This window comes from Erithacus rubecula, assembly GCF_903797595.1.
Source record: "Erithacus rubecula genome assembly, chromosome: 3".
Taxonomy (NCBI): domain Eukaryota; kingdom Metazoa; phylum Chordata; class Aves; order Passeriformes; family Muscicapidae; genus Erithacus; species Erithacus rubecula.
In genome coordinates, this window is record NC_136689.1 from 73,354,411 (window position 1) to 73,380,988 (window position 26,578).

General features: G+C 37.5%; 1 protein-coding gene across 1 annotated transcript in view; it reads left to right on the plus strand.

Annotated features, from left to right (window-relative positions):
* The window catches only part of CDH12 (cadherin 12), a 526,003-nt gene that overhangs the window by 483,786 nt on the left and 15,639 nt on the right, over positions 1 to 26,578 (plus strand). The window contains exons 8-9 of the mRNA XM_079302853.1: positions 3,227 to 3,480; positions 24,676 to 24,812. Of these exons, the coding sequence (XP_079158979.1) occupies positions 3,227 to 3,480; positions 24,676 to 24,812 (391 nt within the window). The remainder of the gene's footprint in view (positions 1 to 3,226; positions 3,481 to 24,675; positions 24,813 to 26,578) is intronic.

Genomic DNA, 26,578 nt, shown 5'->3' on the forward strand with positions numbered 1-26,578 from the left:
AAGGCAAAGTGATTTGTCAGTATGTGTCTGATTTGGGGATTTGTAGAATGGCTTTGCTGTGCACTAGGCAACAATATAGAACAGCTTGTAACCTCAACATAGGGAAAAGCTGATGAGGACAAGTTGAGGGGGCCAAAAACATCTGTTCTGTCACTGGTACTTAGAATATAAATTAGAAATACTCAGTTATTGAATAGTTCACAGTAAATAAGGTATCACCTTAGCATTAGCAAAATACTGTTTACTACACAGAGAACCCCCAAATTTCTATAAAATAAAAGCCTTATTCAAACATACCTTCTGCATGTAATTACTTTTATAGAAGGAATAAATATCTCTCTAGCTTAAGAAAAAAAATCTATGAAGTCATTTCATTAAAATATTTTTAATTGAAAGACATCTCAAAAACGTTAAAGGTCTGGTTTGGGGTTTTTTTGGTACGGTTCAAACATTCTACTGTTTATATCCTTAGCAGCATACCAGATTCAAAATGTAAATGGGATTGAGCACCCTCAGACAGTTATTATATAACAGCAAAACAGTAATTTTTTTTTATTATTATTATTTAGTTTGGGATTTTTTGTTTGTTTGTTATTGTTTTGTTTTGCTATAATACATGTAAAATATCATGTGCACCACTTTCTCCTTGACAGATTTTAGTGATATGTACTAAAAATTAAAAATACAATAAAGTGTTTTTTTAGCATGTTTGAAACAAAAAATCCAAAAATCCAGAAGAATTTGCCTGGAACCTATGTAGACATTCAACTCTAGTGTTTTTAGGCAGACTCTGGACAATTCAGACAAATGCCTAAATTTTAAACTGTCAATGCCATCTATATGACTCAACTGCTCAAACATGGGCAAAACAGAACTGAACAGGAGATTGCAGCATGCAATCCCCATACATACAAGACAATAAAGCCATACTCTTGTTACATGATATATGTTGACCAAAATCTTTTTTTATTTGAAATTAAGTCCTAGACTTACCACTTGCAACATTCCCCAACTCTGAATACATTTCAGTTGCAGTTTACCCTCACTTAGGCTAAAGGCTAATTTCTGCTGTTCTGTGGGAGTCTGTCACTGATGTCTTTCTCCATCATTTTCCACCTGTCTCTTCTTATTTTGACTGCCATCTGTGCTTTACACTGGCCACATAACCTCTAACTATATTTATCATCAGTCCCATTGAAGGACAGAAAGAGACAATGAGTTGCTCTGAGATTCAGTGGAAAAATGTTATCCCTTCTTGGGATCACACTGCCTTCTTAAAAATATACTTTATATTTCTGCATAATGCTGGAGGGTGGAGAAGTAATTCAGCCACTTTGTCTGCTTCCTGGGTTTCTGTGCAGTGAAATATGCTTGTCTGAACATACCAATAGACAGAACTGTTTGACATCTTACTGCTTTCTGTTCCCCTTGCATCATGAAATGTGACTGAGCACTGGCCATGCACCATGATCTGCTACAAGTACCTTCAAGAGTAATTTGATTAAAGACAGCCTGCAAAGTCTGCATGAATTATTGCTCTTTCCATTAATATGTCTCTTTGCAAATTTACTGATGTATTTCAGGAGCCAACCTGAAAAGTTTTAATGCAATTTTGGTGGTATGAAAGATGCATACAAGGTATTACTTAGAATTACCACCTATGTGGAGCTTAGATTTCTTGCTTTTTCTGTATTAATCAGTTTTCTGTAGCTCAGCTATTGACTTTTTCTTCACCAGACTAAGTCCTTAAACTTTAGATTTCTCCTCTTATTATATCTTTTGAAACAACTTATATAAATATCTGGAAGATACTTTTTTTTTTTTTTTCTTTTGGGTGAAATTGTTTTGGCAATGCATAACAAGTTTGCACTAATACAGTAGTATAGAAAAGGAAACCACAGTGTAGAAGCAATATGAATAATGAACCAACGTGTCTATTTTCAGTGAAGGCAACATCTTAGGGTTTCACCACTGGGGCATGAGATCTACCAGACCTAAGGACAGAAAACTGAAGAATTTAAATCTGTCCTGATTGTGACAACTGACTGAAAAAACTGGAGGAAAAAAAAAAAAAAAAACCCAACCAAACAAAAACAAAACAACAACCGAAAACCAGACATTTAAACATTCTTGTTCATATACATGTAAACCTGTTGTTTTTTCCAGGTAGCATATTCTGCAAGCAAATTTCAACCTTAACAATTATAGGCATAAACCACTAGGTGCCAGTGTTACCCAGACATCAGGAAAAGGTTTTGTTAGAAAGCTTAAAAACAACATGAAAGCCAATGCAGATAAACCCTTTAAATGAAAATAAAGCTTCTGCATCTTTTCAACTAAATAAGACTGCAGTAAGGGTTTTGAGGTGATTATTTTTCTAGGAGTCAAGGCACTAAATTGATATGTGTTGACAGAAACCCACATCAAAACAACCTGATTGCAGGACACATTCCATCAGAAACTCACATAAGTACACAAAAGCTGCTGTGTTATCTTCAAGACCTCATGAATTGCACCTAGCATCATAACACAGAGCCAAAGTCAGCATTTTGCAATGTACATGCAGCTCAAACCTATGGCATGGATAGCAGCCCACTGCTAAGGTTGACATTTTACAGGAAAAGCTTGTTTCAGATCAAGTTAGAATTCACATTCCAAGTCATACCTGAGGTTTGGTTTGACTCATTGATGTATATGAGAGTTTTCATTTGGACTTATGTTCATCACTGTCATGGTCTTCTGAAAGCTTTCTCTTCTTAAAAAGGAAAAAAAAAAAAAAAAAAAAAAAAAAAGAAGGGAAATCTATTTCAGGTTCTATTTAAGGAGCTGGATCAGCTAGAGACAGCTGATTGCCAGTGCATGGGAGTTGCAAATGCAAACTTCTGACTAACCTGCACTCAGCTCATTTGTAAGAGATGAATCTCACTCATTTAACTTCAGACATCTACAGTGTAACTGTTTACATCCATGCCAGTCATCCTGATTTTTTTGATGTAGAGAAGCAGTAATTTCCTGACTATGATTCATCTGGCCTATTTCAAAAACCACCTTAGCATAAGATGAACTGCAAAACCAACTTAAATGATTGATTAGCTCAGGAGATGAGATTTACACCTAAGGCATCTAAAGTTTTGGCAGATTAATCCAACCAAAGGGATTTTACAATGTCTAATTTTTAGATAAATCTAATGTTTTGCTTTTGTTTTTGCTTTTGTTCTTCCTACAGCCATTAGACTTTGAAACTAAGAAGGCATACACCTTTAAGGTGGAGGCCTCCAATCTCCATCTTGACCATCGGTTTCACTCAGTGGGTCCGTTCAAAGACACTGCCACTGTGAAGATAAATGTGTTGGACATGGATGAGCCTCCAGTGTTCAGCAAGCCCGTGTACACGATGGAAGTCTATGAGGATACACCTGTGGGGACCATTATAGGTGCAGTGACTGCACAAGATCTTGATGCTGGCAGCAGCTCAGTTAGGTAAGAGAGCTTTTCCTCCTTCAGTAACTCTCTGACAACCCAAAGTGCTTCTGACAGTTGGATGCACTGGCAAAGAACTTGGTGTGAAGATATAAAGTATACCTAGTCTGTCCCTGCAAGAGATAACTGAAGCTCTGAAAAAATATTGGAAGGAGATGCTCGTTTGGGTGAATTATCTGGAAAAAAACATTGAGTGCTCACAGCTTTTTATCATGCTGATCATGTAAGTTACCACACACTGCCATGACTTCAGAGATGGTGTGTTAAGTCTAAGGAAGGGAATGGTGTCTGGATGTCACAGCCCACTGGTAGAGGACATGGTATTTGCTATAAATTCTCCTCCAGGCTGAACAAAGACTCATGCCAGGGGACTTTCAGGCATTTTTTGTACAATCACCATAACTCTGACTCACAAGCCCTTAAATTCTTATAATGTACTTCCACAAGAGTGGTAGCCCTTAATTTTGTAGGCTACACTTCAATAAGTTCTCAACTCCCACAACAAGCACCTCAAAACATGCTGGCTCACAGCACACCTCCAGAGAGAGTGAGGGGGTCCAATCCATGACTTTTATAGTTAACCTGGTGCACACCTCTTATGTAAAGTCAATTTTTCACGCTGTTTTGTTAGCACATGCACAGCCAGCACTTCTCCAGGGAATGAGTTGGCAGGTGGAAGATGAAAATGAGTCTCAAGGTGGAGCAAGAAGGTGGCTGAGAACAGCCCAGCCCCACCTCTGCAGGATCCTCTCCTCTGATCACACCTTTCCTGTAGCAATGCTTAGAAAGTTTGAGACAAAATGTGCTTAGGTGTGGTCCTCTACACTGGGTCTTCCACAAAAATATCTCCTAACCATGGTAGTGAGAAAGAAGATTTTACATGCTGCATCTGTTTGTGTTAGACATCAGTGTGACAGAACTGACCTTTTCACAAGAACCACTTACTCCCTACATCTGTCAAAGAACAAATGATCTGATAAATAATCATCACACATTTCTTGTCTGAGGCTGTGAGACATGATTGCTGACCAATATGGTTGTGTTCAGCACAAGGAAACTTGCCAGGCAAGCCTCTCATTTATTGCTATAGCTTATTTTCATGAAATAAAAAGGGGTGAGCATCTGGTATACAAATGTAATGCATTGATTTTGACAACCTATTTGCAGTCACATTAGAAAGATTAAAGTGAACCAGAGTCATGTACCAAGAAGGAAGCTTCTTGAAGCTTAGATATCATCTAAGATATAGGCAGCTGTTAACACATGCTTCCAGTACCAATTTGTGCTGGGCCTACCTGACTTCAGGAAACATTTATCCCCAGATTTTCAAAAGAAATACTGAAAACATAATGCATGTCATAAATTTTAAATATTAATGTTTATCAAATGGGACTATAATAGAACAGAAAAATGACATGAGTGTCTACCAAGTGCATGCAAATTCATGCATATATGATTATAAATTGAATTTGGACTTTTAAAATCCATGTATAATAATTATGTGTATTTTGGCTCAATACTTATATTCTCAAAATATACAATAAACATGCTAGATGTAATCATATGCAAAAAATTAACATACACTGTTTAGCTCCTGCTTTATCAATTCATTGTTAGTTTTTGTTTAAAACTATTACTACTGCTATTTGTTTCACTTATTTAATAGAATCTTTATTTTTTAAAAATATAGATATTTATTTGTTCATAAGCCTGATACATTCCTTCTCTGAAAAAGGATCAAAGCATTCACTAACAAAGACTGAAGTTGGAATCTTTTTCCCTAGTGGTAGCCTATGAAAATAGCCCCAGTGAAGTTAATATTCTGTTGAAAACCATACAAACCATACTCTCTTGCAACCAGATAGAAAGCCTTTAATCACATTGCTGAGCAGTTTTTCATATGACAGTGGAATAATTTGGATGTATAAACAGTTTCAGTGAGAGTTTTTCATTTTACAAACACTCCTAGGAGACTCAAGTGCTTTTTACTGATTCTGTATTTGCAATTACTCAAGAAAAATAATTGTCTCTTGATGGTTTATCCACATGATGTGTTCACTGGAATATTGAATCCTAAGCCATTTTATAATGCCCATGTCTATGGTTTTTAACCCTGAAATCACTACTTGAATGTCCAAATGTCTATCTACAGTCAATACCCCTACATTTTAATCTCCCTGATCTTCTAGCTGACCCTTTACATCAGCAAACTGCCTAAGTCCTTCCAGAGTCACATTTATGAGTTGATTTGACTGGTTCATGCCCACAGAAAAAAAAAAGAACTATGTCCCAGAATGTTCTGGTGCTCTTCAGTGTTGTGACTTTGGGGCACATGTGCATCTCCATGTCTTATGTTCAGAGTCCTATTTTCTACCTGTGCAGCAATGTCCTGCCCCAATAAGCAGCCCAGGTGGATTTGCTCCTGTGTTGCCAGTTAGTCCTCTTCCATTGCTGCAGCCATCACCACAGGATACTAGCCACCATCCAGGAGTCAGTGCAGAGGTAGAATGCAGGCTACTTTTCATATTCAGAGATATCTAAGACTAGTTGTATGGCTTTCACTTCTGCAAATAGGTTTGACTCTTCTTTTTATTCAGCAGTTACTGTGTAGGACTCCACACAGCAGCTTTCTATCTTTAATGGTTTCCTACCATGCAGAAAGATCCATCAGAAAGTAGACCATGTTCTCTTTTGTTTTGGGACAACTTATTATATGATGGTGCTTCTATGGCCATTGTGCAAGGAGTAGCCTCTGAATCTTTAGGAGCTGTCTTGGGGTGATTTTATGATGATACTTTATTTTGTAATTATCTGCTTATGCCCAGAAACAGCCACTTTCTTCTTTTCTTCTTTACTTTCTATTTTTTTTTTTTTTTTTTTTTTTTTTTTTTTTTTTTTTTTGGCCCATCTGGGTATCTGGTGAGGAGAGGTTGCCCCAAACTCAAGACCTCAAAAAAGCTGAACCAGCATGAGAAAGGACATTAAAACCTACCAACTTCTGTGAGCTGCTGTGAGGAAGAGTTTAACATCAGAAAGATTCCCATTTATTCTGCCCAAGCAGCTACACTAACTCCTGTTCCTCACCTTCCTTGAGACAAAAAGGGGGAGCCTCCATCTTTCCCTCACAGCTGGGCTGTCTGGTGGGGGCTTTGGGTTAAGTTTTTGAAATTTCAATATCTAGCATTTTTTCAATCCTTCATTGTTCCTCGCGGGCACCCTTTTGTTTTTTTCTTTGTTAATAAACAGTTGGGGATTTTTTTCATTTTTACCCACTAAGATTCATTTCTCTCATTGGCAAACAGGGTTATCAAAGCCCTTCTCTTTAGAGGAAATGCTCATTCCAGGGCATTTTCTCCTAAAATTTGTCCCTAAACCTAGACAAGGACATTTTCCTTTTTTACTTTACTATAGACCATTTCCAGAACTTCTAATTCTCTCATGTACTGATACCTTCATCTGCTGGGATCCATTTTCCTGGGTAATTCACAAGATCTTCCTTAAATGGATATCATGCCCTCATGCTATAGAGAGGCCATCTCCAGAGACTGCAAATTGCTCCTTCTCTTCCAATTCCTCCTTCAATTTCCCCATCCCTATCAAGGGATTTTAGCTGTTGTGGCTTCATGACCTTTCAATTGTTGACTGTCAGCCCTGTTATCCCAGCATCACCTGGCTGATGACTGCAGTCTTTCCACATTTCTCAAAGTTCTGACGAGGTCAAGGAATGGGTAACTTCAGGTTCCTGTTTGATTTGTCCCACTCTTTCAAATTTCTTTGTCGAAGGACCAGCTTTAACATCTGACCTCTCCTCTCCTGATTGTCCTCCTTCTCCTCCTTCTTCTTCCTCTTCCTCCCTTTCTTATCAATGGTATGGATCTGAAGCTTGCCTTATCCATTATTTTGTTTTGACTACTGGTGCAAGTACTGTAGTTGCTGTGTTTTGGGTCGCTGTCTCAGTCAGAGTGTCCTCAAATGCAGTTTGGGTTCCTGCCTCAGCTACAGTCCTCTGCAAGGACTGAACAGTGGCTCAGCAGGCACAGGTCAGGCCCCAGCACAGGGCAAGAAGCTGCTGGCTTTCACTGGGGTGGGCAAGGCACCCTTCCATCATTGATGGGTCAGTTTTTCCAGGGCTGGTCACATGTTCAGGTGTAAAGTCAAAGGGAACTGGAGGTCCCACCCTAGGAACATGCCCAAATCCTTCCACACACCCTGCCACCCAGGAGCTGGATGCCTCAGGGCAGATTTCAGTATCCCCACACTTAAAGTTTGTTTTCTCTTGCACCAGGAAAACATCAGATTCTACAAATCCCACAAATAGTGTGCCAATAGTATTCATTAATACTATTAACAGTATTACGCAGCTTAAATAAGGATCAGCAATAAGCATGGGAGCCTGCATTATAAACCCATTTACATCAGTCTTGGGCAGGGAGAGGCAGATGTGTTCATCAGCATCCACAGAAGATAGCTCCCCACACAAAACAAGGCTGCAATGCAAAGGGCAGAGCACAGAGCTGTTGTTTGTGCCAATATGCTCAGCAAAACAAGGAGATAAGGAGTGCAGCTGACAAAGGAGCTTGCTACTCAATAACTGCTATTATTATATCATGCAATATAGATAGATAGATAAATGGATGAATGGATGGATAGATAGACAAATAGATAGATAGAGAGAGAGAGAGAGAGGGAACTGCCTTTGTTTCACTGCCTGGGCACCAAAAAGGACTCTGATCATTTTTAGATACCACGTGCCCACCAAGCCACTCTATTACTCCCCTTCCCAGCTGGATGGGGGAGAGAAAAGATGGAAACACTCGATAATACAGTTTACTAAAGCAAAAAATGAAATATTGTGTTTTCATAAGGGAGGAGGGAAAAAAAAAAGGTTTATCCTCTACTTGCCATCAGCAAGGGAAGTTCAGCCACTTCCCAGGAAGCAGGGCTTCAAAACACATAGTGGTTTCTCTGGAAGGCAAATCCTGTAAATGGAAAATTCCTCCCCTTCCTCTTCCATTCCTTAGCTTCTATATCTGGGCTGATATCATAAGCTATGGACTATCACTTTCGTTGATTTAATTGGCATAATTGTGTCCCCTCTCAGGGTCTTGGGAATTGTTGGAGACACAGAGTTGATGATGCGCCAGATTTGCTCAATAGTAGCCAAAACACTGGTGTGTTATCAATACCTTTCTGGATACCAATGCAAAGCACAGCACTGTGAAGTCTATTATTGGAAAATGAATTCCATCTCAGCCAGACCCAATACACCAATGTACTAATATTCAATATTCCATAAGTTTTATATCCTCCAAATAAAACAAACAAACAAACAAACAAACAAATGAAAACTAAGCAAGATTGTAAGTTAGGAAAGTGTAAATTAGTTTGAAGACATTTAATGTGTTTGCAAGTTTGTGGTATCTTTACCAATCATACTTTGTTAGCTGTTTAAAATCTCAAATCTCAATCTCAGATGATCTCATAGAGCTAAAGAATTACTTCATCAATTTTATCATATTGCAAAGAAGTCCAAGTTATTTCTGAGTAAATATGCTCTCAAAACAAATGGAGAAAAGTGAGTCATGCTCTTTGAAGACACAGCCAGTAGAAATTATTGAGTAGTACTGGTAGTTTCTGGTAGTGCTGTAGTTTCTTTGCAAATTCATTCATTTTCTGTAAAATATCTTCCTGGAATGGTTTGGCCATTAAGTCCCTAACAGCAAAAAGAATAATCTCCACTCTGCCAAAAAAAGATTTGAATAAAACCTGCACTGTATGCAAAAGAAGGCAAAACTCCAGAGAGCAAATCAAGCTAGAACAGCTCACATAAAAAGAAACAGTATTTGTTCCAGCAACTAAATTCATGTTATCAGACACAAATTTTCCGTCTGTTATGTTAGGTACATCAGGAAGGCAAAGATAATGACTAAGGATGAAAACTGGATTCAGCTTTTAAAGAAAAATATTTTGCTTGAGGACATTGAAAATGGCAAGGGTTATATTATTTTTCTCTTTTTTTCTATTACTCATATCAAATTTTTAGACAAGTCAGAAGCCTAAAAAGGTTTGTTTTGTAAGAAGGTATTTGCTAGAGATGCTGGAGTGAAAGGGCACAGAGCATACATTCAGTAATGAACAGGAAATTAAGCACAAGGAGAAAAAGAGCCACAGGTATACAGCACCTGCAAGGGTGACTGGCTTTGCAGCTGTTTGGGAACATTACCCCAGTGCACCTAATTTTCAAACTGTGTTAAATCTGGAGTTTATGTGTCTCTGGTGATCTGTTTTGTCTATTCCCATTTTATCCATAGTGCTTCAAGAAATGCTCAGCATGCACATTAAGGTGAAGTCCTATGTACTTTTTGGCCATTAAAAATCCCAAAGCACTTGCAAAAACAGCTCTGATCTCATTTTCTTCTCAGACTCCTCTAAGTTTATTACTGTTTGAAGATGACTGGGAGGAAAAAAAGCTGCTGTTTGTTAGTGTGTTACAAAATCTGTAATTTGTAACTATGCAAGTTTTTGGTAGAGATCCTTGTATTTCTGGAACAAGGGGTTTTAGCACTTCCTAATAATCACTGTTTTATGTGACCATACAGCATGAATGTTATAGACAAAGCTGTCTAAATGACAAGAAAGCAGAAATGGAGGGCAGGACTGAATTACCTGCAGTACCTCCTAGTGAGCTCCTTTTAACTGTGTGTGAGAAGTTCAACAACTTTGCACTGACATGTCTGAAGTTGTCAGATTTCCATGGAAATGATATTCTGGTATAAAGTATAAGAGGATAATTGTCCCTGATGTGAATCCCAGATGACTCTAATTAACAATGAGTTTCTTATTCTGTGCCAAAACACTGCCCTTCAGGTCTTCTCTGCTTGCCTCAGGAGTTTTGCCTTATGAACCAAAAGAGCCACTCTAAGAAGGAAAGCTGTGGGGACTGTGAATTTTCATGATGAAGTCCAGAGTCATGAAACTGATTTTAAAGTAAAAAGCCATTTGTACATAGATAACTCCTGTTCTCAGCATCTTAGGGATAAGACTGTATTACCTTCGTGTGCTTCGAAAGGAAAATATATTTTTTTCTTTCTGAACTAGTTTACAATAGTCCATACACTTATAAGAACGGGTTTTGTTTTCCCAGAAAAATACTTTGTCATTTTAAGATTAAGAAAATAAAGATTTCTTCCTGAGTCCTAGAACACCATATCTTAATGTACAAGCGCCAATAAGACAAATTGAAGTATGTAAGAGTTTCAGTCCCATAATTCTTCCAACTTTTTGTGCCTACATTTTTTAAATTTACTTATTCTTCAGAAAGAAAAGTCCCACCCTGTAACATTAAAATGTATCTTACAGATGCATACATATCTAGAAAATCTGAGACATCAAGTTCCAGCACCTTAAGTGCCTTCATTTAATAACAGATTAGGTGACAGCGATTTTTCTGTGTATTGTATCATGCTGGAGAGAAACAAGTCAGTTTTGTACAGATAAGAGAAGTTGAGACTCATTAATTTTTGTTCCTTTTCAGCTGCTCTGGTGGTTTTGCACACTTGTTGCCCTGTTGCCTCCTGTTGGTTTCTGCTGCAATTTTAGCTATACTCCATCCTTTGTATTTTATGAAATGCCTGTCACACACCCCACTTCTAAAACCTCTAGTCCATAAGAGGATTCTATTCTATGAATTCTAATTTATCCAAACTATCTAATTCAAATCCCTACAGAACTACTTCTCAGTTTCTGCTGCAGATGCCTTGGTATAATTTTCTGTGCTCCTACCAGCCCACTATTTTCTTATATCTCTTATGCTCTGTCTGATGGTAGTCTCTTATTCTACAGTCTTTCTTTCTCCCATGGCTGGTTTCTGTATTTTTACTTCTGAATCATCTCCCATTAGCTTCATTGGTCTCCTGCTCTACCCTCTTCTTTTCTTCTGCTGAGGACAGAATTTTTTTGATCTGTGTCTTCATGTATTTGTTTCACTTTGTTCTAGCTACTTTATCTTCTTTGGAAAACTATAGAAACTCCAACATTTTCTCTGAACCCCAAGGTGTATATTTGGCAGGCACATCTGCTCTTTCCTCACCATCCTCTCCTTTCCATTCTCATTTGGCTCATTGAGCACCAAGCAACCATATACTCAAGAAGATTCCCATCTACCTACCTTTCAGCAATGTTGGATATGATACGGGGCAATGAACTCCTGCTTCCAGCTCCCACTTCTCCCCACTTTCTGACTCTTCCTCTGTTCTCTATTTTCTACCTCCTAAACTTCATCTTCATGACCTCAAGCAATCACATCCTCTACTCCACCACCCTTTTCCTGTAAGTTTATCTCCTGTGGTCCCATATACTGCTCTGCCATTGTCTAGGTTTGACTGACCTATCTTCTTCCTCAGCAACTGAGTGGTTTTAAGGAACTGAACAGAGAAGTGACTTCTCTTCAAACAGAAGGCAAAAAAATCTTTCTCTTCTGTGTATAAATGTCCATCAAAAGTTTTTTTCAGGCAGCAATTTCTGCCTTACTTTTACCATAAAATAAGGTGTAAATAACAAATTATTTTGGCAATCCCCTTCATGGTAGTCTAAATTACCACATTTTATTTTGCACTTGCAATGGATTAGATGCATGCAGACAGTTATCAGAGCTCAGCTAGTTAGTGGCTCAGTTGTATCAGTTCAGGTTGTGTGGTACCTTGATTTGGTGATAGGCTTGGAGCTACTACAAGGAGAAACTACAAATAAGGTGTGAATTTGTCTTACCCTTAGTCTTAAATCTATACACTTAAGGCTGAAGCAATCAGGCATGATCAGTGGGGAAGGTAAATGTAGTCACTCATTAGCCCTCTGTGATGCTGCAGCAGGTTCACTGGAAACAGATGGAGTCGTGCGTTAAAAATCCTTCCTTGCAATTTTGGGACACATGCAGACTGACATTTTGATCTGTGTGGGTTTTCTCGAGGCTGGCAGGAACATGGAGCAAAGGTAAGTACTTTCTGGCACAAGTCAGAAAGACTGTGAAAGTGAAAAATTAGACCTTCCCAAGTAAAAGACTGGTGGGAATAATTTGACATGTATAAATTTTCCTAGATCAAATCCTGGATGCACTTGAAGCGTGAAATATTTTTTTCCTAAGTCCAGCAAGTCAAAAGCAACTGAAAACAAAGTCTAAAACTGAGAGAGGCCAGTAACCTTTATTTACAGTCAGTAATTCATCAAGTTACTGAAGCTTGTAAAAAACAGCAAGTGATCTTCTGTTGGCATATGCAGTCATATTACGCTATAAAATGTCAGGAGATTGAACTGAAATAGATGTGCAGTCCCAAGAAGTTTATGGACTACGGCTCTAAGTAAATGGCCTGTTTGTGAAGGAAATGGATACTGAAAATCAAGAAGTATGCATTCAAATCCAAGGCAAAGAACAACCTGGCAAGGAAAGCTTTTAAATTAATTGAGAACAGCAAAGTAGCCCAAGTGAGGGGAAAGGAACAATATGATCATAATAGTTCATTATAGTTTCTGGTTTATTTCACAGCACTTGTACCACCTGGTGATGTGATTTTACAAAGCCAGTTCTCATCCCTGAGGCACAAACTGTAATTCTACCTCAAATAATAGTCTTCCTGATTTTACATCAAGAACTGTTATTCCAAATTTCTTCAGGAATGGTTTTCTCAAGGATTCTAGAAAGAAATTGTGAGATTAAAATAGAGTTTTAATGGCTACAGCTATTATCACATCACCTCAATTGGTGAACCTCTCAGGGCTTGACAGAGAATTAAGAGGACTCAGGATTTAAAGCTATGTCTAAGAAAAACCTATGTGCTACAGGGAAGTGTGATAGGTGGTAATCTGCACTTTGGTGCACCAAGTTGACCCTGAAGCTATCTCACTAGTATAGAATAATAAAAAAGCTTCCCAATATTTTTTATTTAAGGTTTTTCATCCCTTTCCATAAGGATAACTACCATTTGAACATAGTCAAATTCCAAGTCCTTTCTTTCTGAATTTGTCCTTCGGGTCTGTTTGCAAGCATACTTCCCTGACCTAAAATATTCAAATTTATTATCAAGATTAAATAGTTATTGCATACAGAGTTTCTTATATATTTTGCACTTTGTTTGTTCTTTTTTTTTTTTTTTTTTTGTTTTCAGGCTTTTAAATAGAGTTTAAACAATTGGGATTTTGAGAGTTTCACACTTTTTAGGATCTCTGTGTTTGGAAGTTTCAGTCATATTCTGACTCCAGATGCAAACAGATCTCAGATGTTTCTACTTTTACTGTGTCCTAATTCTGGGATTCTTAGTACAGGAAAGACATGGACATACTAAAGGGAGTCCAGCCAAGGGCCTTGAAGATGATGAAGGAACTGGAGTATTCTTTCTGTGAGGAAAGCCTGAGAGAGTTGGGAATGTTCAACCCAGGGAAGAGGAGCCTCAAGAAGCTCTTTACAGTTATAGATGTACTTAGTGCACATAGGAGCACCTCAAGGGAGGGTGCAAAGAGAATGGAGACAGATTCTTCTCAGTGTCCAGGGGCAGGACAAGAGGCAGTGGCACAAACTGAAACACAGGTTTCCTCTGAATATCAGGAACAGGAAACACTTCTTGCTGTGAGGTTGACCAAGCACTGGCACAGATTTCTCAGGGAGGTGGTGAAGTGTCTCTCTATAGAGATATTAAAAAAAAAAAACATTTAGAGTTAGTCCAGGGGAAGTGGCTCTAGGTGTCCCTACTTGAACAGTAGGTTTGGACCCGATGACTTCCAGAGGTCCCTGCCATTCTCTACCCTTTTCTATTTCTGTGACATCCATCTTTAATAAGCTGGAACAGAATCTGCAGAAAATAAAGGAAGGGAATCTATGATGGCTAAAAAGATTGGTGTCAGCATTGAAATAGTAAGTATACAGGTCTATAATTACAGATTATTTTAGAAAGAAATCTGAAAATAGTGTTTAGGAAACACAGCAAAGACATTCAGCTCAGATAGGAGGATAGAGGAACCCATTTTAGAAATAAGTGATGGGACCTGATGTTGCTCAGGTCAGACCATCAGCATGCAAATGGGAGCAAGGAGATGCTTATCCAGCAACTTTTGCCTGGTGCCCTCATGAAATTCATAAAACCTTTGAAAAGGTGACTTCATACTTATACTGACCTCTGCAGATTCTGCATTCCTTGATACATCAGAGGCTTGGGGAGGAGAAATGAAAGAGGAAAATGCAGCAGCTCTGCAGCATCAGAGCTGTTTTGAATAATCTCTTATTTTATAAGCACATCACCAAACCAGCTTCAAACCAGCACAAAGAAGCCTCCAATTCTTGACTTCACTGTTTCCCCTTGCAGATCCAGCTGCAATCCAACAGAGCCCCAAATGATGATCTAAGCAAGCAATAAATCTTTTACTCCGTGCTGCGGTTTTCTCTAGACTCAGCATGGCTATTTTATTTGCTTTTCCTTTGATTGTCTCAGCATCAGCATTTTACTTCAGCTCTTTAAATGGAAAAAAAAAAAATATGATGTTTGTTCAGATTTTGGTTCCAAAAGTATAGAACAGAGCTAATATTTATGTATTTATATGATGCAAAAGAAAACAATCAAAGATTATTTATATTGGATATATGCCAGTAAGCCAGCTCACCTTTATAGTATTTATGATATTTAATGCCTTAGCACTTTATCAGAAGACAAAGCATTCCAGGCCAGAGACATGGGAATAGCAGCCCAGGAAGCACCTTTATCCTGTCCTTTGGGGTTTATGTCAGATGCACCCAAGTGCAAAGTAAATTTTAGGCTTCTACTGAGGCTGACTATCTGATGGAGTCATAGCATTTGCTTTCCCTTTTTTGGCTTTCTTTAGGGTTGAGGTATCCATTCAGGTTTACTTACTCCATCTTTCTATACTCACTCTGCCCTTTAGTAGACACTCCAGACACTCATCCCAGCATTCTCTTTCCCCACCTAAAACTATCAAAGCAAGATCCCTTCTCTTCTTCACCAACCATGAAGTGTGCCCTCTGGTGTCCATGTGCCTTGGAGAATGCAGGTGATGGGTTCCTCCTGCTGTGGGCTGGATGAAAGGGGAAAGAACAGACCATGGGCAGCAGGGCAAGGGCAAATGCACACCTTTCAAAATCAGGGTGAAAGGGTGTTCATGGCCTGTAATGTGTGGTGCTGATATAGAAAGCACTCTACTGCTTTCCCAGCATAGCAGGATTGACTGCTAAACTGGGAGAGAGGGTGTTAAGTCCAACATGCCTTCTACTGCTGCTCACAGTCCAAAAACTGAGACTTAATTAAACTGCAGGACAAAGCTTTCCCTCTGCCTGGCTGTCTTGCAGTTCTGCCTGCTCAATGAAGCAGGAAAAATGATGTTGAGACTGAATAAAAACAATGCATTTTCCAAATGACAACAGCCTTTGATAAGATACTCAACTGGTAATGAGAAATCCAGAGCAGACAGTGGAGCTGACTGGAGAGTCAGATAAGCAAATGAACAAAACCTTTAAAGGCAGAGGGAAGAGACATCACAGGAAGTTGTAGACAGGCAGAATTGGCAGTTTGGAAGGGCTGATAACTGAACTGCAGCACACTTTAATTCTTATATTACCTAGCATGTTTTACTAAAATTCCTATGTAAGATTTATAAGGTTTATGAAAAGTTTAACAGCTTCCCTCGCTTGACTCTGACCCATCATTAGTTTGGCTGCCTGCAGCCACTGCTTTCCTGTCAATTAATTTGGCATAATCTTCTCCAAGGAGCAAAGTACAATTTATTTGCACAGATACACTGCTCATTCCAGACCAAGTAAGATACTGACTGCTAATATCACTAAACCTTCAACCTCCTGATTAAAGTCACAGAAGTAGGGAGCCACATATGAAGTGAACCACATCAAGTAGCATGCCAAAGACTCAAACTGTTTTTTTCTTGTGGGAGATCAAGTGTTATATGAAAGACATGAAAATTATAGGCATGGAACAATGACAAGAAGCATTCATACCTTCTCTCAAAGTGTAGCAATTCCTTTGTGCTTCTCTTAAGCATCACCACTGACAGGCAGTAGAGAAAACACTCGTTGTGGGAAGGCTCAAGTACAGATCTCAGGATAGCAGTCTGAGAAATTCTATTTTCTCCTTTGGAAGAGTGTACAGAGACAGCAACTTATTTGGGCTTCTGTCAAACTAATCCCAGAGTTCTCTGCTTTTTAATCCAAAATACTTTAACTAATGCAAAACTATCCCTCCTAAAAGACTAAATGCATTACCTCACTGGGATCTTCAAAAGCAGTGAGCCTGGACTATCACAAAAGCTTTACCTCAGTGTTTTGTGCATTTGAAAATCTCTGCAAAATCACGTAGGAATATGGCTTTTTGTGGGAAATGATGGAAGAAAAATCATAGTTAAACTGACAGAAATATTTTAGCATGTCAGTAAACTTGGGAGTGCATTTTTTAGGTGTGTTAAGTGTGATGTGGTATAAAGAAAATGCTACCAATTTATAACATCACCCACATGGGCATCTCTAATTTTTGATACCTTGGAACAAAGCAATGACTTTAAAAACTTTTAATGTATGCTCCCCTTGTTGGTTGTATGTTATTATATGACAGTAAAGCCACTTAGAGCAAGTTAGATCAACTACATTGGCTGCTCACGTTTGGTTGCATTTTATTATGCCAATTTAGCTTCATACTTGAGGTGGTTTCTGAGATCAGTTCTGCAAGCACAACTGAGCAATGACCCATTTGTGACACTGGTTAGGTCATAAAGCAGCTGAAACCAATTCATTTGAAAAGGAAATTTTCGTTTGGGAGAACTATAGGATAATGCTGATTCAAAGCAGGAAGGGAGCTCAGAATAGGACATAGCTACTTAACCTGAAACAACACCAGCAGCCCTTCCATAACTATATCTGCTTGTGCACTTTGGCGAGATCTCATGTTTAAATTTTATGGCAATAGTCAGTAGTGAATAGCAGTGCTGATTCCTTTTCAGACTTCAGATAGAACTGGGTTTTCTCCGTTGAGGGGTTTTTGTTTGTTTGTAGGTTATTGTTTATTCTCTGTTTCTAATATTCCTCCTAAAAAAAAAAAAAAAAAAAAAAAAAAAGAAAAAAAAAAAAAAAGAATAACAAAATCAACTTATTTGAGACAATTATGTATTTCCATGGGTAGGGTTCTTCTGGGATCTACTTTGAATCCATAGGATTACTGAAGGGATATGATCTGACAGACTAGTCCAAGTTTCCTTTGCTTTGACCTCTAATGCTTCAGCAGTGTTCCGAAGATATTCAGCAAAGGTACAGAAAATTTCTGCTGCAATTAAGGGAGATTGCTTGATAAATTATTTAAAACATATAAAAAAAACACCCTGCAACCTAGTGGATCTAGCATCTGCTATGTAAAAACATCCTTTTTTTGATTAATGACAGGCAAATTTTACAACAAATCTTCAAATGTTATTTTGCTTATTAGTGTAAAGTTTTTCTAATAGCTCTTGATATTTATATAGCAGATGATACTTTTATGGGAAAATAAGTAAGTCGATTGCATTTACTTTTTTAAATAAGAATATCACACTATTAAACACTGGGTATTTTCAAAATATCTAATATTTAATGTACATGATAGTGTGCATGGATACAGCGCAATAGCTTCTGGGTTGTACAGTGTAAGGGGCACTTAAAAATTATTGAAATTGTATTAGCACAGGACGACAAGAATTATATGCAGAACTTTCCTGCTACTGCTGAACAAGTAGTACATGACACTTAATTTCATATTAACATGCTGCACAGAGGAGAAAAATATTAGCATTTCTGCTCCTATAAAACTGTGGGAAACAACATTTTTAAGTTAATAGAAAGCCACAAAAACAGTCAAGAGTAATCTTTAAGTCGAAAGGAGGCATAGAAAAGGAGCTAAATTAATATAATATTGCTTCAAGTGCTGTAGCCCTGAGAAAGACTAGAAATTTAACAATCCTATTCAGTTGTAAATACTCAGATGACTGTATTATTTAGAACAAAAATTAAAGTGTTTTGCTAAATTTATTTATTCCTGTTTGAACTTAATGACTTTTTTAGGCATGCATGGGTTACAGTGACAGCAGAAATCTGTCATTGTTGAGAAACTTGCAAAGCAGACAAGTGCCTGGCAGACTGTGCTGACGAATTCTTGTAGCTGATGAGTCCCTGTGCCCTTGTGGTGCAGCTCGCACAAAGCACCTGATTCCTCCAGCAAGTCTTTGGGCCATGGGTGCCTGGGACTCTGAGAGCAGGGACCTATGCACTCTGGTACCGTTTTTTGCAAGGAAAAGACCTGGTCAATAATTGGAAAAGCTTATGCCGGATTATTTGATTCAATATTTTTTTACACTGGGGACTCATTTAAAAAATTCTTGATTGCACCTTTAGCAAAATCATGGAAATGACTCCTCTATGTTAACTGGAATTGAAGACACTTCCAGTAATCAACAGAAGAGTTTAACACTTACTTTTGAGAAGATTGATAAAGTTCTGACTTAAAGTTTCTCATATTTGTGCACGTAAATATGGTGATAAGATTTGTTTGAGTTTTGCACAATGATAACTCAGTGAATGGATTTAGAGTTGCAGGAAGGAAATTTTAGTGGCAGGATGGGATTTTAGAAGACATGTAGGTTGTATGCTTCAATATATTTTCAGTCTCTAACTTCTTAATTGCTTTCAAGCTTAACTTGAAGTCTGTCATTATTAAAACATGGAAACAGAAAAATCACTTCGCCAATGAGAAACAAGTAATTCAATCTCAAAAGGACCCAAAAATCATTGTTATATTTTAAAGTATTTTTAACTGTGCATTAAGATGAGTATGATTGGTATGATTATACTGTTTTCTATTTAGCAGAGCTTATGATTACAGAGACTATAAGGATTGTCATTCCACCTATCTAGACCTATCTAGAAATTTCCTTTACAGTTTCTATTACATTACCCAGCTTTCTATTTTAGTATCAAGTGACAGCACTTCTGTCATTCCTCTGGTGTGCAGCATAATGTACATCACTGACAGAAAGATTTACTACCGCACATAAATTTTCCCTTCTGAGTTTTGTCCCTTCACTCCTCTGTGTTGAAATAATCCTACCCTCCTCTTTTTGCTGTTGAAGCTACTCAGTTATTTGTAGGCTGTTATCCTGCCTCTCCTTTTTCATCTCTTATCCAAGCTAAGCATATGTTAGTTCTTTTAATCTTTTCTCCTAACTTGGAAGTTCCTAGACCCAAAACAGTTTTTCTTGCTTTTCTGTAAGCTTCCTCTAACTTTTTTATATTTATCTATTGATATAATGCCCAGGAAAAAATTGTGTTGTAGAGGTGTCATATTCTTAACATCCAGTTATTTGCAGAGATCTAATAATTTTAAGCCACAGCATATGATTATTCTGCTAATGAAAATTTCTTTGGGCTTTCAGGTAGTCTCATCACAGCTTGAATTACATTTGTATTTTTCCAGTCCCTCACCTCTTTTGCCATTCCTCCTTTAATGTTTCTTTCATCTATTTAATTATATATGTATTGGAATTACAAAAAAAATAGTAACTGATCACAATTCCCAAAAGAATTCTCTTAGCTTTAATTTATGTTCCAAATGTTTTTAGGCTACTGCTTATTATTTCTGCTATGATGGATGGTATTTATATATCCCAAATTATCATGGACCCTGAATTTCATTTAGTTGCAGTTTAATATTTAAATAAAACTGAAAGTGAAAGCAGTTTAAATAATTTAAGTTTATACACACAAATAGTGACCTAACACATTACAGATAATTGTTATTTCTTCCCTTTCCTTTCTTTGCAATCTTTTTCCTTAAAAAGCCAGTGTTCTAAGTCGCTAGCTACTAGAGTAAGCAATGTGCTTTACATCAGCAAAGTGTGAGTTGAGATAAATGAAGGTATTTTTATAAAGTTCCTCTATGACCTGGTTATTTGCCCCTCTCAAACTAAAAAAAATCCATAGGATTTTTTTTTTAGGAAATGTTTATTGAGCAAAAAGGCACTATGATCAGAACTCATTAATCTTCAAATGCCTAATTTTGGTTGTGCTGATCTTACACTGCCACTGCCTTTTTATCTTGCACCTTATCTATTGTCTGTGCTTTAGCACTCTTTAAGGTCAATCCTTGACTTTTACCTCTTTGGTATTTAGCCTTAATTCTCCCAATGTAGCTTTAAAGCAGTCTTCTCTTCCTCTATAACATACACACTTTTAGATATCTTACCTTGTTCATTTCCTGGTTTAAATTACATGACCATAACATCAAGAACAAGCATTTCCCATGAGAGGCAGGAGAAATCTTCCCCTCCACATGTTTAAGACCAAAAATTACATCCCGAGTTCTAAGTTTCACAGTCTCCTTAACATCCTGCCACCTCCCATCCCTTCAGAGCACAGGTTTCTCCAGCAGCACAGGACAGCTGTCCAACTCTTTTACTCATGGCATAACAGTCTGAAGCAACTGCACTTGTCTGCCCAATGGCTCAGTTCCTGCTGTCCTCCCAAGGATGACCTGCTGTCACTCACGTGTTCAACAGCACTCCATCAAGCACTGACATCTTGTGTGCTGCAGCAAGAGCCAGCTCAGTCTCTGCTGTTCTCCTCTATCAGCCAGATGAGTCCTCTTCCATGGGACTGATCTGTGAGAGCTTGTGAGGGACATGCAACCTCACTGGGTGCCAGGGTGAGTGCCATAGCTCTTGGAGCTCCTAAGAAGTCCGTGTGGACTATAGGTGAATCTTGCAGGCTTGAATCTTATAATTTTATAAACTTAATACTTCCATTCTGTCTCCTCTATCCTCCATGATGCAGCTATTCTTGAGAAAACTCAGACAGTGTTAGCAAAGATATATCCTTCCATACATTTCCTGCCTTCAACAACATAACCTGGAATACGCTTCTCTGCTGGAAAGGATATTCAGGGAGACATGTAAGTCAGATTGTACTCCCTGACAGTGAATATGAATGATATCAATGTCTGGTACTAAGAAATGCCAGGCAGACCTATTCAGGTCTTCTGAAAAATAATTCTGCTTTGTCCTATATTAACAAGTAAGTTCTCCCTAACTTTTCAAGGAAGGAAATGCCTCTTAGGATAAGTGCACTTATCCATGGTCAGTCTTGCAGGCACCCTGAGAAGTCAAATAAACCAACCTCAGTTGCTTCAAACTGCTATACCATGACTGGAAGATCTAGACAGCTGTCCTAATACCAGTATTTCAGCAGTGCTCCTCTGTGTATCCCAATCTCACAAGAAATGTCCCAGATATTTGGGACAAGAAAGTTACTGTCTCAAGAAAGTTACTGATTTTTCTGGTTGGAGGCATTTTTCCCATTTCTCCTCCTCTTCAAATAATTTCTTCCATGTTAAGGACAGAGTTTAGACTATTCAGTTGGTCTTAGAAAGAGATTAGCTGTTGCTGTCCTATTTATAAAAAATTGCACACTGAGCATTGGTGTGTGAAAGAGTGATTTCTGCCTGTTAAAGGAAACTGGATTTCCTTAGAGCCTTTACCAAAAGTGACCTCCTCTTGGGGAGTGCCAAAAAATTTCCCATGTAAGACCAGATAGGTGGGGTCCAATTCATTATTTTCTTATGCTTTATACACTTACTGATGTATCTGGGAGCAGTTCTGTGGCTGAGATGATTTTCTGCTAGGTACGTTTTTTAGGGTGCTATACAAGGACAGCCAATGACAGGAGGAAGAATGGATGTTTGTTTGCAGCTTTTCCCATAAATTGATCTGTTTTAGACCATACATTTCTGATAATTCTGCCTCTAACTCTCCCTTCTGTCATTTAATCGAATATGTGGATTCTAAAAATGAGAGAAGCTGAAACAGCATGCCTAATTTAAGCTTATGTGCATGGAGAGAGAAGGAAGGGATGTCTCTAAAGATTAAAATAAGTAAAAAAAAAAAATACTAAGAGTGTTAACGTTGATGACATAATAGTTTTCACACTGTTAGCACAATGAAAGTGAACACAATGAATTTGGAAGAACTGCTATAGTTCTGCTTTTATAAAATTGTTCAATTCCCATTTCCATGGAAGCCATGAGGAATTCTGCCATAAGTACCAGCAGGAGAAGTGCTAGTCTTGCTGTGCGTGCTGTGGACTTTAATCCTGTTTATGCTTATGTTTAGGAATAGGCATACTGGGCCTGTGCATGAAGTTAATCACCTGTGTGAATGCTTCTGATTCTATCAGATTCTAATCCTACAAATATCCATACTTGAACTTCAAACACAGCAGTGTTCATACTTAATATGTTTTCTCTACTTTCAAAGGCTCCTGTTAGAGGAGACCATCCCCTACAAAATGCTTTGAATTAAAGCCTGTACTTTTTTTTCCTGGCTCATACTGTGATGTGCAGGGTACTCAGGCAAAGTTAATCTTCCTAAGGGGAAATAAAAGCCAAGTTACTTTCTCACGCTTTGAACTCATTTATTTGTGTGTTGCTGTGTATTTAATTTTGGAAGATATTATAATTTATTAAACATGCAAAGCCTGACAGAGTAATTTTGCTGGTCCTGAGAGAGTATCTTAGGGAAATGATATTTCTAATAAATGGTTTATATATTTTTCATAATTTTAATGTCAAACAAATTTTGAACAAAGAGATTGAAATTACAAATATGGGTAGATAATAATGTATTCAAGAAAATGTGCCTGTTCAGCTATGTAAAAAGATACATGCTGCCTTTAGCAAAACATTTCTGAGGCTTTTCAGTTAAGGCAGTAACTGGTAATGATGCCTGTCAATTGATCAAATAACCTATTTTATCTACAGAGAGGAGGTTTTGTGTGATTTTGATTGAACAAAATGTCTCCAGACAAGCACATCACCTTATTTGTGCCTTTTTTACTCTTCAAGTCTTCCAGAGCTATTGGCATTCTTAGTACCAAGTAGAAATATTTTCTTTGTGACTATGAAAAGTACTGCTTTCTACCATTGCTTCCTTCTACAGAAGTAAACAATTACAGTGCTTATCATTCTGTTCCGTCTAAATTAAATACATAAATAACTCTAATTAGAGATGAAAAAAGCAAATTTTATTCTTATTCTCATTGGTTTGAATGAAATGAGGTGTCATAGGAGTGGTTCTCTAGGCTTTATAATCTTGTGAATGTACTTGTTGGTGAGTGCCATTTTGTTCTTATTGCCTACTGCTCACAAATGGCTTCCTCAATTTCATCCTGCCTAGTTTTTGAGAAACACTATCAAGATATGAAGAGACTAACAATGAAAAGGAAATTAGTAGCTGGAGGCAATTGCATCAGAAAAAAATATTAATCTGTTATGACTATAAACAGTAGCATCAAATGTGAACATAAACTTTCAAATTAATTAGCATTTAAGGGAAATGGGTTTGGATAGTTATCACACTGCTTTTAAGCAGCTATTTTTACAGGTGCATCTCTGCTTTCTATTCCTCGCTAGAGAAAAATAAGAAATAAGTAGACATTTCTAGTTTTAAAGCTGTTCTATGTTCATCCTTTTTAACAACTAAGGCTCAGGAAAACAAAAAATAAAACAAAACAACATAAAACAATGGTATTTCCCTGTTCCTCACAGGTCCAGTGAAAGGTGCGTATTCTTCACAAACTGCAAATTGCTGTTTATTGATTCTTAGATGTGTGGCAATAAGTATACCCTTCTCCATCTCCCTTGCTGTTACCTTGCCAAAATCCTCTTGGTCATCTCTTTGTGAGGCTATGTCCAGCTCACTGCAGCTACAAATGGATGCAAAGAGATCAGATCTGGCACATTCTTCATCACTGTCCCTAACTCAAGCCCTATTTCACATACCTTTTCTCTTTTGCTCTCTAAGCCTGAGTAGTGCTTCCAAAATGGCTGATATAAGTAATCAGGGTCACAGTAGATATGCATCATCTTCTTGGGACTTCAAGATTTTCAAATAATCTGAACACCAGGAGTACTAAGCCTTTTATTATATGCCATTTCCCCTTGAGCATTCCAACTCGGCAAAAAAAGAAATAAACAAATCATTCTTTATTGTCTTCTTCCTGCAAGGATGGTAATAGCTGCAAAGAGAAAAATAAAACTTGAGGCGATTACACTGCTGCTATGATAAATGAGTATTATTTGCACATTTGCATCTACTTTCTTTAATATTTTTCACATACAGATACTTCATGGATTGGAAGAATGATGTGGACAGCTACTTTACAATAGATGCTACTGAAGGAACCATTGCTACTAATGAATTACTGGACAGAGAAAGCACAGCACAATACAATTTCTCTATAATTGCAAGTAAAGTTAGTAAGTATGACACAAACTGAATTAATATGCTAATATGGTGTTTTTCTCAGAATGTAATGCTCAGGTATAAATATAACGTGAAGAGAGCTTGAATTGCCAAGAGTATTTAAGACAGTTCAATGAATATCATTTTCCAAGACTCGTGAGGATAATTGTGATGTTCAATCAGCCCTGTTTAGTAATGTTTTGCTAGCAGACCTCACATAACCATAGTTCCCTTAGAAGGTGAAAATAATTTTGTCAGCATGCTGAGCATGAGGATCTGTATGGGTACCTTCCAGCTTTGATTTCTGATTTTGTAAGTCACTTCATATGAAATTAGGCTAGACAAATAACAGATCTGTCAAAGTGCTTTTGAAGGCAGAAAAATGTAAAAGGTCATTTGATACTCATATTAAAAGTACACTAAAATTAAGTCAAGATATAATGCCCTAAATGAACTAATCTGTGTGCTGCATGTCTGCTCTTGTCCCTTCTCTCTTCCCAAAATTTTATGCCTAACCCCTTCTATGTGATTTGTGGTGGGATAATTCAATTTCTTGTCTCTGCGTCTTCTACATAGCCTTTATTTTTTTTTTATGAGAAGTCCCTTCTTCCAATATATCATATACCTGCAACTTTCTTCATTGCCATCCATGTGTATGGCATTTCTCATTCATGGTCTTGTCAAACTATAACTCTCAGGTGTACCTCATGCATTGAATACATTTTTGAATTTTTGGTCAATTAGCAGTTGTGCAAAGGCCATAGAATTCTTTCTGTTGACATCAACAGGCTGTAGAAGAGGGTCCTGCTGTATTTATTATTCATTCTATGTCATCTATGTGTCAGAGAAGACAAGTTTCTGTAGCAAAGAACATGTTTGCCTCAATGTATTTCTTGGCCGAGTCTTTGAAAGTTAATACATCCTACTAACAGGAAGAGGGAGATTTGGGAAGCAGAGATGGTAAATATTATTCCAGATAAAGAAAATCAAATTCTCAGTTGCAGTTCTTCAAAAAGAACCATGGGTTCACTTCTAGGAACTTGAAAATATAGAGACCACCAGTCAAATGAACACTTGAATTTTATCCATAGATTGAAAAAGACATACACTAACAGAGAAGCCTAAACTGTCAGAAGTGGTTGAGTCCGTGGAGATACAAGTGCAGTGTATATTCCAAGAAAATCTGGCAAAATTATAATTTATTTCCAGAGAAACTGAAAGGGAGGCAAATGCAGAAAGAAGCTCTCATCATGGTCTACGTTTCAGTAGAGCTTAACTATTTAGACTTAATTGTGGACAAAGGACATTTTTGATATGCAACTCTTTTTTTTTTTTTTTTTTTTTTTTCCTTCAGTAAGGAAACAGTTTTAGTAAATTGATTTAAATCTGTTTATTATTCTCAGAAGTAATTAAAGATGTCTAAATCCCTGAAATGTTTGTCCATGGACATATATACAACAGTATGACATTTAAGCAGAGCTGTAACAAATATTATGTATTTTGAAATGCCCAATTTTATCAATTGCTATGTTAAGAACCTGCACCTAAAACATATCTGTGCTTCATTGCAGCATATCCCAAAATATTTATACATTGACCATTATCTATAATGGTAACAACAACTGCCATATCTCTACTATACCAGTAACTGGCGAAATTCGGGGCATTTGAGGTATAGTAACTGTCAAAACATTATGTGTAATTGTCTCACTAAGAGTGTAATATAAAGGTGGAGGATTGAGAGATGACACACTGCACAAAAACAAAAATAATGGTTTGA